This window comes from Solanum tuberosum, unplaced genomic scaffold (assembly GCF_000226075.1).
Source record: "Solanum tuberosum cultivar DM 1-3 516 R44 unplaced genomic scaffold, SolTub_3.0 scf00549, whole genome shotgun sequence".
NCBI classification, from domain to species: domain Eukaryota; kingdom Viridiplantae; phylum Streptophyta; class Magnoliopsida; order Solanales; family Solanaceae; genus Solanum; species Solanum tuberosum.
The window spans coordinates 1-11,612 of NW_006239490.1; the positions used below are offsets into that span (position 1 = coordinate 1).

The window sequence follows — 11,612 nt, forward strand, 5'->3', positions numbered from 1 at the left end:
GCTGCTGCATCATTGAACATTGCAGACTTTGCTTCAGCAGCTAGGGAAAAAGAAGAAAGTGAAATAGTCATTCCCTTGGAAGACTTTGTGTAAGCAAAACAAATTTGCTTGATCTACATCGATAGTCCCTTTTTTCCTTATTTTTGGTTAATATGGTAGATTTTGTTTATGGCAGTTGTCTCTCAATCTTGTTGAATTGGGGAATGCTCACGAAGCCTCAGAAACGATGCCAAAGTTCGTCATGTCTGCTCCAGTATCTCCTTCCCCTGCAGAGGTTTTGTCGACAGACAGAAATGAGCTTTCTGCTTTGAAAGCAGGTCTGCAGAAAGTGAAACTTTTCAAGGGATTATCTACTATGCGACGAAAGAAGGCATGTCATGAAGAGGAGGGCAGTGATGGAAGGAACTCAGTCAGAAGTGATGATACTGATTTGGTATATCCAGTTGATACAGATTCACTCGGTGATTCGGAGGAAGGTGAATCAGATGAAGTGAAGGAGGATACAAGTATGCGGAAGTCATTCAGTTATGAAACACTTGCCTATGCGAAGCATGCTGGTGGATCATGCTACACAAACACGAGTGGCAGTGAAGATGAGGATTTGATCTTTTATAGTCATCACAAATCTGTTGCAGGGCGTGTGTATGCCGAGGGTGCAACTGGAAAAGGTCAGCAGAGATCAAAACGCAAAATTCTCCCTTGGAGGAAGAGAAAGCTAAGCTTCAGATCTCCTAAACCCAAAGGGGAGCCGTTGTTGAAGAAGCATTATGGAGAGGAAGGTGGGGATGATATAGATTTTGATCGCCGACAGCTTAGTTCATCCGATGAGTCTTCTTCAGGGGTATGTCTCCATCTTCTCTTACTTCCGTATTTTTAATCTAATATCTTTCCAGCATCCAAGTGAATTTGCATGGTGGAATACTATTTATCACCTCGTAATGAGCTTCCAGAGATTGATAACTTACCTCACTGCCTTGCATACTTCTATAGCTCTAATATAACTATCTTGCTTGCAGTGGAATAAATCTGAGAAAGGTTCAACTGCGAATGGATTTCCAGTCTCCGAGTTTGGAGAAGACAGTTTTGCTGTTGGTTGTTGGGAGCAGAAAGAGATAGTAAGCCGTGATGGGCAGATGAAGCTGCAGACTGAGGTCTTCTTTGCTTCAATTGATCAACGAAATGAACGGGCTGCAGGTGAAAGTGCTTGTACAGCCTTGGTTGCTGTGATTGCTGATTGGTTCCATTCCAACCCTGAAGAAATGCCTCTCAAGTCCCAACTCGATAATCTTATCCGTGAAGGTTCACTAGAGTGGAGGAATCTATGTGAAAACAAGACGTACAGGGAGTGTTTCCCAGATAAGCATTTTGACCTCGACACAGTTGTCCAGGCTAAAGTAGCTCTCAGTAGTCCCAGAGAAATCATTCATTGGTTTTTTTCATCCGGAAGGAATCGAAGATGAGGGATTCGATTTTCTCAAAGATGCCATGTCCTTTGACAACATTTGGGATGAGATTACTAAATCTGTTCAAGACAGTCCCAGTCATGGCGAGTGCTTTGTTTACATTGTGAGTTGGAATGACCACTTCTTCATCCTCAAGGTTGAACGAGATGCATACTATATCATCGATACACTTGGTGAGAGACTGTATGAAGGCTGCAACCAGGCTTTCATCCTCAAATTCGACAGAGACACTACAATCTTGCAGCTACCTAACACGAGTCAACAATCAGATGAGAAACCAGCTAGCACTAAAAAGGAGCAAACTGATAAGAAGCAGGCTATTAATGAAGGGAAGATTGTCTCAAATAACACCAACGAAAAGATGGAAGAATCAACCGTTGCCTTCAGAGATAAAGTACCTGAAAATGAGGACGAACCGAGCCTTGTTTGCAAAGGTAAAGGGGCCTGCAAAGAGTACATTAAGAGTTTTTTTGGCCGTAATCCCCATTAGGGAACTACAAGTTGATGTGAAGAAAGGGTTGATGGCATCTACGCCACTTCATCAGAGACTGCAAATTGAGTTCCACTATACAAAGAGCTTTTACACTCAGCTGGAATCGGAATCACCCTCGGAAGAACTGACTGATAACAGCTTGGCATTACCAACGTCAGCAGCAGCAGAGTAAGCGATGATTAGTAAATCCGAGTATACAAACTTAACATCACTAATCCTTCTTTTTGTGTTTCTACATCTAATTTAGGAATGAAGAGAATGCCATATATCCTTTCTTTCATACATGATTGCAAGTTGCAACTGGCTTAGTGGGTCTTGTTAATGTTTTCTTCCTCACTTATATAGGGATGTGCCAGTGTAAATGACTATGGAAATGTCCACGAGTATAGTACTCTTTCTGTTCTCTCAAAGAGGGGAGGACATAAATAATAAGTAATGACTTTTATACTGCTCTCAATTTGTCATTTGTCTCTAGACCATCATCAGTTGGATCATCATAATACAAACAACACAAAAGCATTGTCAAGAGGTTTTTGTACACAGTATTTGTTGCTGTCTAGCATACAGCATTGACAGAACTGTTTTCCTACTAAATTGACCTGTGCACATAGATTGGAAGCTTCAACTCAACTCCTCTAGTATCATATAAAATGAAATAACTTTAGGGGTGCATCGAATAGAACATTTGTTATGGCCTATAAACTAGGCTGGAATATGAAACAGGAAAACTCCACTATGCCAACAAGCATACATCACTCACCCTGAAGTTTAAGAAAGTTTAAGCGATGTATATGGTTAGGTTCCATTTGCACTTTGTAGGCTCTAGCTTATCTTAACCAAATCCTTCATATGGGCTCGATGTGCACTTCCTTGGCATCACAAGGACAACCCTTGAAATATAAGAAAAAGATTTACATTACTCACAAAAAAAATGTAGGTGTGATAGTTGAGATTCCTTTTGCCTTTTTGTCGGAAGCGTTCCATCTTAGTGGACCTACCAGGTGCGACTCGAAATTAGTTGAGTTTGAACCATATCGTGACTGATAATTAGACAGAATGTTAAGATTGAATTGGGTCTAAAGAGCATGTCTCACCAATTTTTAACAATGAGGAACTTACTCCTTTTTGTTATTTGGATCATCAACTCATCATCTGCCCAGTAGTCTCCCTCCATGCAGGAAGCATTGCTCTAATAATATGATGCCAAAATAAAGTGCAACTTAACCTGAATATTTGTGGAAGATAAAACTCACAAAGAGAAACAATAATCGAGTAAATGGGAGTGAAGAGAGGAATTACGCGTTCATACTCGAACAAGGAAATAAACAACGTACAAGAAATTACTAGATACACCAGTCATTGTAGCAGCTTAGAGGTATCATCAGTACCTTGTAAGATAGGTGGTCTTTAAATGTTGTTAAAAATGGTTCTAAGAATCCTTATAAAGGGAATCACCACTTCATTGTGAATTGCAACAAGCTACATTATGAGCTACGGAGCAATACAACGAGTTCCCAAATGAATTATTTCCCAAGGTAAATCAATCTACACTCTAAACCGGAGATTTCTCTCCATTCTCTGCATGTGAAGCCAGTAAACATGCCTAGATTGAGGTAGTGCCTGATGGTGACGACAAATGTTGAGAAGTTGTCGATATTAGGAGTGCTGCTATGTATCTTGAATGGAGATTTTCTTGACACGATTTCTTATAAGAATGTAAGAAAGTAGAGGTCATTCGTGCTGTTTGCCAATCCAAGCAAGGAAACAGAGTCTTGCGAGGAGCAATGCAAGTAATTCAATCGCTTTCTGTTGAACAGAGATGAGTCGCAAGCTTGAGTACTCCATGCATGGATGCATCATTCTGCAATGTAACAAAAAGATGAGAGGACACAGGACAAGGCAAATGACAAGCAATTTAGAGTAGGAGAATGAATCAAACTAAAAGTGTATCAAAGAATTTCTTACCAGATAGAGAATGTCGAAAGCTTTTCGGTAGCATTCTAGAGAATCTTCCACTCTGTCATTCCTGCAACAACCTCTTTAAGTTTAGCAACTATCGCATATTAAAACCTCAGAATATGCTACTTGGTCTTTAGATAAGAGGAGGAAAATTAGACATCAAGGGTGTATTTAGCATGGAGGAAACATTTTCTGTCGATTTTCACATGTTTTGTTGGTCGAAATGTTTTGGAAAAAAATTTCTCAAGGAAACAAGCTCCTTAAAATTGAGGAAAGTGACTTTTCTAATGCAAGTAGGGAAAACAAATTCCACAAGTGACATTTTAAGTTTATTGTTTCCTCCCCACTAATGCACCCTTGAACCATCCCACCCCCGAACCCCCATTCCCCACCCCCGGACCCTCATGGTGTTTTGCTATATTACATATAAATGCTCTAGGGAAAATATTTTTTTTGTTTGCTTATCAAACACTAGAAAATAAGTAAGAAACCCACTTATTTTTCAAGATAACATTTTTCTTCATATCAAAACACACCCTGAATCTACATGACTAAAATGTTGTACAAATGTAAGCCAACAAGTGTGTCTCTGGGATTTCGGGCATAGGTTGGGGGGTACTTATGCATTTTCCCAAGAAAATATCTTGTCAAACCATTGGGAAAAGATTCTGGGAAGGTATATCTATTCAAACTTCAGCAGGCAATCAGTGAACAACCTCCTAATAGTCTCAAACTCTACAAAATCCATAATTTAACAATTTTTATATGTTTCCAAAAGAGTGAAAAATAATATGTTGGAAGCTTATTGACCTATGAAAGATTAAAAATATGAGGTAGGAAGTCAAAAATTGCTCTTTCGGTAACTTGTAAGCCACGAATTCCAAGAGTAAAAACTACCTCTTTGTAAAAAAGAAAGGGTAAGGCTTGGTACTATATACCCTCACTCTCTCCTTACCCAGACTAGTTAGGGGGGAGCACCACATGCAACGGGGTAAGTCATTTCCTAACCATTGAATATCAATTCATAGGACAATGCGTCAACCATCTAACTAGAACTCTTCCAAGATTTCAGAGGATAAAAAAGTGGGTTGAGAGAGAATAGATGCTCACTAGTGTATTTCTTGCGGTCGCAATTTCCTTTACTTCAGCTTTTAGTACTTGTCAATCCATTTAGCGAGTCAGGATAAATGTTTGTAGTTTCAATACAACTTTGTATGCCATCACTATCAACTCATTTCATCTTAATGTTCATGACTTGAAAATTTTGAACAACTCTAAATATGGAGGTCTATGCGCCTCCATAGCTTAATCATAGCATATCATGTCCAGTTAGCCTCCACAATAACTTGGACTTTTTTTTGGTGTTACTTATTAGTAGAGCTTGTTTATAGTATCTCTATTCTTTGATCATGTAAAAGTTTGGGATGCCAAACTCAAAAGCTGTAATTCTTGCCCTCATTAATGATCAAATTTGAAGAAAAAAAAAAACAAAAAGAGAAACTCTAATTATGGAAACTTTTCTTACAAAGGCTCAAAGCCTTATAGCTGAAAAAGATTTCAAATCCAATCGATAGTGGAACAATTTCTACTTCAATTATGGGATGTGGTACTTAATTTCTCTAACTAAGGAGTTACAACTTAAAACAATTATAATTACAATCCATTTACCTTGGATATCGCATGACCAACTTGAGGTGAGACAAAGCAAAACAAAAATGACTTTATTCTATGAGCAGTGTTCGTGTTCTATGATATCTCAGTATTGTTTAAATGTGATGAATAAGGAAATATGATGAGATACTTACAGAAAACCCACAGATATTCTTGTTTCATAGTCTAAGCCGTTAGACATTCCCAAATCTCCAATGTGGTCACCAAGAAGTAGCACATTAGTTCTCTTTTTTAATGCATATTTCTCATCACCCAGTCCTTTCACGTCATCACAGTGATCATGAAGTGGTGCAGCCATGTCAAGTGCATGCTCATTCTTGTTGAGTACATGGATTGTCTTACCTGCAGGTAGCAGTTAGTGTTCTTAATTTTAGAAACAAAGATGTAAAAATGACCACAATACAAGAAATATATGTGCAATTGGCTTTGCTTGTGAGCCTCGCTGTTCCAGTATAGACCAAATATGTGTAAAAGCTTAGTATCTAGTAAGTACTAGTCAAATATGTCCAACCAATGATCAGATATTAATCACTTTGTTACAGGGCTTGAACTCCAGTTCTAAACTAATCTATATTACATATAGAAGTCTTAATTTGTAGAGTTTTAGTGTTCAGGTGTTTTCATGTATTAGATTTCCGCACTTCGGTTAGCCTTTTAAATATCAAAATTTATGGAGGGTTAACTGTATTTTTTTAAGTCCTTATAAGTTGAAAATTTAAAACTCAAAAGATCATAACTTGGGGACGTTGATTAAATTCTTCTGTATAGTATGCTGTATTTGGGCACACTTCATTGCAATACTGGTAAGCGATTTGTCTTTTAAGGCAAATTAGGAGCTCTCTCAAACTAGTGGCTCCCTAAATCTCACACTTATCCCTACCAAGCGTAACAACAATAACAATTACATCTCAATCCCAAACAAGTAGAGGTCAGATATATGAATCACCATTGACCAGTTTCTCCATTTAAGCTTTACAAAAGTGAAAAATTAGTTGAATATTTAAAATAATGATAATGATGACAATATTAAAAGTTCTCTATATTTTTAGTGGCATATTAATCTATGATAAAGGTCAAAATACTCCTAAAAAGAGATAGATTCAAAATCAACGTATTAACAAAACTAAAACCTATTCTCAACTGGTGATACCCGCTTATATGGATCTTTTTCTTCAATTATGTCCTATCATTAGCCAAGTCTGTATTGATTCCAAGAAATCTTAGGGCTTTCTAGACAACATCCATCCATATTATGTTAGGTCTACTTTGTCCTCTTTTAACACCTTCACTCACTATAGTTTCATACCTATGGACAGGTGCATTTGTAGGTCGTTGCATGACATGACCGAATCATCTCAGGCAAACTTCTCTCATTTTATCCTCAACGTGTGCTACTTTCAATGTCATCATTTCTATCTTATCTAATCTTGTATGACTGAAACATCCACCTTAGCATCACTGCAACACATCTTGTGTGTATGTTAGACTTTAGCTTTTAAAGTTAACCTTATCATAAAAAATAGGGGGGGAGCGGGGCGGGGGGGTCTGTGTACGAAATTAGAACTCTTTATCGACTTGTTCCACCAGGGAGGCATAATTAGAGCAGAGTATTCCTCCATTGAAGGCCAATTCCTAAACATTAGGGGAATAGCTAAAATTTGGTAGTCTATGCACATATACAATGTACCTAACCATTAGTGGAAACTGCTTGAAGCACTTTCTAAAGTAAGTAAAAAGCACCTCTAAATGGTGATAGGTGATACCTTTAAATGACTGTAGGTGGCCATTTTCATCAAACACCATCCTGTTGGAGACAACTCTAACATTCTTGAAAGATCTATGAACTTTCTGCTTCAGCACCTGACAGATCAAGAAGATGAGAGAATCATATCTAAAGCAAAACTGGACAAATATAACGGGATCGCATACACCTGTTATGCATCAAGACCACCGATAATCCTTAAGAACTAACCTCCTCTATTATGTCAGCTAAACCTGCAGAGAATATAAGAACAGGAACACCTTTTTCCTGCATACCAAACAATCCCGGCTCATTACTGAAGCAATCACATGTGAGATAGTAGAAGGTCAAAAGGAAATTCTTCTAAAAAGACCTATTCTGGGATAAATTGACTACTAAATTTGGCATTAGCATGAATTCTGCAACTACAGTAAATGGAAACCAACACATCATTTAGTAATACCACTGTTCAATTTCACTTTCTCTAAAACAACATTTGAGCTGTGGTTGAGCCTGACATTCTAGGGACTTTCAAAAGTCGAATAAACAAAAACAGAAGAAAAGAAAATAATCAAGGCATTTCCTCTAAGGTTCTTAAGTGCTTGGAATGACCCTATTATCCATACTCTGGATTTTTGATAAACTAATACCATCAAATTTCTTTCCAATAATTTAGATCACACAAGGAAATCACAATGGTTCATATTTGTTGCATTGGCCTTCATCAACATCATCCCAAGATGTCTCAGAAAACAACAACTGATGGTGGCTAACTGTACCTCCAAAAGTTCAAGAAGTTCAGTTACACCATCCCTGAATGCAATTCTGGCTTTAGCCACGGAATTTTGAATTCCATTGTATGTAACGCCTCCTTCAATGAGAAGAGCATGTGTTTTTCCCCACCTGCAGAAAACAAGTTAGACATTAACACATGGGCCATGGTACTACAATCCCTTTAAATTTCACCAATCCGATGATGGTCCCCATTTGCTGATATAAGGGAGCTGGATATACTACTACTCTTACGATAAAATATAAATATTATCTCGGAACTTCATATTATCTATTTCACTTGTCAATAACTCAAAATGCAATATATAACACGAGTCTGGACCCGATTCTAGCAGTACAAAATCATAACACGTACCACTCTTCCATGAGCTTGGTTTTCTCATCAAGGGGAATTGTTGGATCAAATTCTAAGGGATGATAATACTCATATAATTTCTGCCTCTTGTCATTGAACTCAGGATCCTCCTGTTGTACAACATTATGACTGCCTACAAAATTCGTTATTTTGACAAGTCCTTCACTTGTGACCTAAGAAACGTATATCAAATACTATTGATAGCTGTCTGTTCCAGACAAGCTATTGTAATAGGATAATGTTGTATGAAGTGGATAACATACCTTGGCCTCGGCAACCATCTATCCAATATTTTGTCAATGTGCCATCAAAATCTGCAATTACCTAGAATGTTGAAATAGTCAGTAAGTAAAAGTAAAAACCAATTAGAACAAGGTAAAATACGCATGGGTATGTGTGTGAAATGTTCGAGGTTCTAGCAAAGACCTGTACTTTACATTAATAAATGTCAATATTTCTGTACATAGGTCAAATAAAACATGGAGCCTAACATAATAGCATCATCTCAAACCATATGGAACTGAAAAGTAGACCCAACATCCATTAGTTGGTTTTAACCGAGCGCATGAGAAAAGCTTTAAATAGCACCAGACTGGAATAACAGGACTAACAATTGTATGTCCTTCACCCTAACTCCTCCACGTGTTTCTCAGTCCCATTCTATTAAGATCACCTATAATCATGATCGTTTCTACTTTGGTTGAGATGAACTTAGACCAAGATCATGTTGACAAACAGTAATATAGTTCAAACTCAAGTGTTTACTTGATATTAGATCTAACCTCTGCTTTCCAGATGCAACTAAGCAGCTGTTCAGGAAGTACAAGAGACAATGAGCTGGGCACATGTACCCTTAATTAACCAAATCTTACGGGTGGTTCAGTTCACGAACTAAGTTATAGTCCTAGTATTATAATCCTTGGACTAATTTATCCCACCTGGGAAGTGGGATAAAATAATACCAAATTGGATGGGATAAGGTGGGATACCTAGGATTAAGTTTGGATTTGATTTATACATTGTTTGGTTGATGGTACAATTTTATTTTCTTATTTTCTTTTTTAAACTAATGGTTCAATTTTACTACCATCAACAAAATTCAGTATAATTCTAATCCTAAACTTAATCCTAGGATACCACCTTAGCCCACGTACCAAATGACTCCTTAGCACGTAAAAGAAGTTAAACATCAGATAGAAACTTCAGAAAGGTGTGTATAGTTGATCCTGGATAACAGAACTTTTCCGGAAGCATGCCATGACTTAGACAAATACAATCAGTTAGATTCGACATCTAAAAGTATATCCTACCAGCAAGCAACTAACACTTCAGATACATATTTTTGTCGTAGTTTATATAAGGACCTAGGGATTAGTATGTGTCAGTACAGGGTCAACTAACCACTTACAAGTTTACCTATCACATCCAAGAAGCATGAGAATGTTAAAGCTACCTCATCCTCACAGACAAGATAACCAATGAAGCTTTAACCATGAAATAACAAGTTATCGATGAAGTTTTCCATATATACACCCAAGATCAACATTACTACTCCCTAGATAACAACTCTCTTCACGGAGAAATGGTGTATTATACAGTTGCCAAAAGTTCCATTGATCAGATTAACAAGCAATACAACAATGTCTTAAAATCAACACTCCACATCCTCATCCCCTACTCCCAAAAAAGTACTCCCTCTGTCCCAATTTAAGTGTCTTACTTTCCTCTTTGGTCTGTCCCAAAAAGAGTGTCTCTTTCTAGACATAGTAAGTTTTCCAATTCCATCATTCTACCTGTCAAGTTGACCACAAGATTTAAAGGACTACACTCATTTTTAATTTGAAACCACCATATTCAAAAGTCTCCATTTATTTCTTAAACTTCGTGTTCAGTCAAACTATAATATGTTGCTTAGACCCTTCAAAAATGTAAGTGAATGCGTGTCGTATTCTCCAAAAGTAGTGTATTTTTGGATAATCTGACACGGTTGCAGCATCAAAAGTGAAGAGTCCACGCAACTTAGAAACTAAGACAGTTAAATTGGGACGAAGGGAGTACATATACTCAAGAAATTAGAAATTCAACCCAATAAGTAACATGAACAAACACATAAAGCTCATAACTTTTGGGACTAAATCCAAATCATGCATTACTCTCAACATAATTCACAACCCAACAAAACAAAACAAAACCAACAATGTAAGATTCACCTGTAGCTTTCCAGGACCCCCAACTCGAATTGCAGATATTTTCTTTTGCAACAAATTAGAATCATCCACTACAACTTGTGACTCTGAGCCATTAACAACTATTTGTTCCATTCGCCCCTGTATTTTTACCACTCTGACTGCAACACCACACTCTACACACACATATATCAAATGGGTCATCAATTAAACCCGAAAAAAATACAGAAAAAATTGGTTACATACATATAGACAAAAGTATTGTAAGTAATTCGTATTTTTCATTGTACTGAAAACATTAAGCGTACGTAAATGTGAAAAAAAAATTACTCACCTGAGATTGAAGCGAAAAGAGGAGAAGTAGGTCCTGGTGAGATATCTCTTGCTATTACCTCTTTTAAGTTTATTGGTTTTGATGTTTTTGTTTGGTTGTTTTTAGAATTAAAAAAAGAGATTAAAAATTTGATCTTGGTATATATTTTATGAGAAATGAGAACTCAATTTGTTAGAGCTACTGTTGTTATTGAGAATTCTGTCCCATCAACAAATTGTTGAGAATTGATCAAAGGCCTTGACTTTTGGTGTGGAAGCTTGACTTTTTATGAGGGCTATGGATTTGTGTCTTTCTTGTCTTGTAGGGGTATGGAATTAGGAGGGACTAAGCTTTTTCTTGATCATTGTCATGTCATGAAACTTGATAATATAGTATAATTTCTTGAATCTCCAAAAAAAATAGTAGAAGTGTTTTGTTTTTTGTTTGATCAATGTCCTTTAAATCATCCAATCATGAATTTTTTATCAAATAACATATTTCTTGACTAGGACAACATAGCCAGTGTAATCGCACAAGTGGGGTCTGTGGAGGTCAGACCTTACCCCTACCTTGTGAGAGGTGGTTTCCGATAGACCCTCAACTCAAGATATTGAATAATTTCTTGAATCTCTTTAAATT

At 37.1% G+C, this 11,612-nt stretch overlaps 1 protein-coding gene and 1 pseudogene across 4 annotated transcripts in view; one reads left to right on the forward strand and one right to left on the reverse strand.

Annotated features, from left to right (window-relative positions):
* The first annotated feature begins 146 nt into the window (after window positions 1-146).
* On the forward strand, window positions 147-2,413 carry LOC107057702 (uncharacterized; annotated as a pseudogene).
* Window positions 2,414-3,229: 816 nt separating this feature from the next.
* The window catches only part of LOC102604165 (7-methylguanosine phosphate-specific 5'-nucleotidase A-like), a 9,419-nt gene continuing 1,036 nt past the window's right edge, over window positions 3,230-11,612 (reverse strand). The window contains exons 1-10 of one of the 4 annotated variants that reach the window (XM_015304547.1): window positions 10,995-11,407; window positions 10,685-10,836; window positions 8,738-8,798; window positions 8,475-8,607; window positions 8,107-8,230; window positions 7,559-7,615; window positions 7,350-7,446; window positions 5,721-5,928; window positions 3,922-3,982; window positions 3,230-3,817 (exon numbers count right to left, since the gene is read on the reverse strand). In XM_015304547.1, coding sequence (XP_015160033.1) covers window positions 3,752-3,817; window positions 3,922-3,982; window positions 5,721-5,928; window positions 7,350-7,446; window positions 7,559-7,615; window positions 8,107-8,230; window positions 8,475-8,607; window positions 8,738-8,798; window positions 10,685-10,795 — 918 coding nt within the window. In that variant the 5' untranslated portion in view covers window positions 10,796-10,836; window positions 10,995-11,407 and the 3' untranslated portion in view covers window positions 3,230-3,751. Of the gene's footprint in view, window positions 3,818-3,921; window positions 3,983-5,720; window positions 5,929-7,349; window positions 7,447-7,558; window positions 7,616-8,106; window positions 8,231-8,474; window positions 8,608-8,737; window positions 8,799-10,684; window positions 10,837-10,994; window positions 11,408-11,612 lie in introns of those variants that run through there. The other 3 variants (XM_015304548.1, XM_006365606.2, XM_006365607.2) reach the window with 3 other exon arrangements.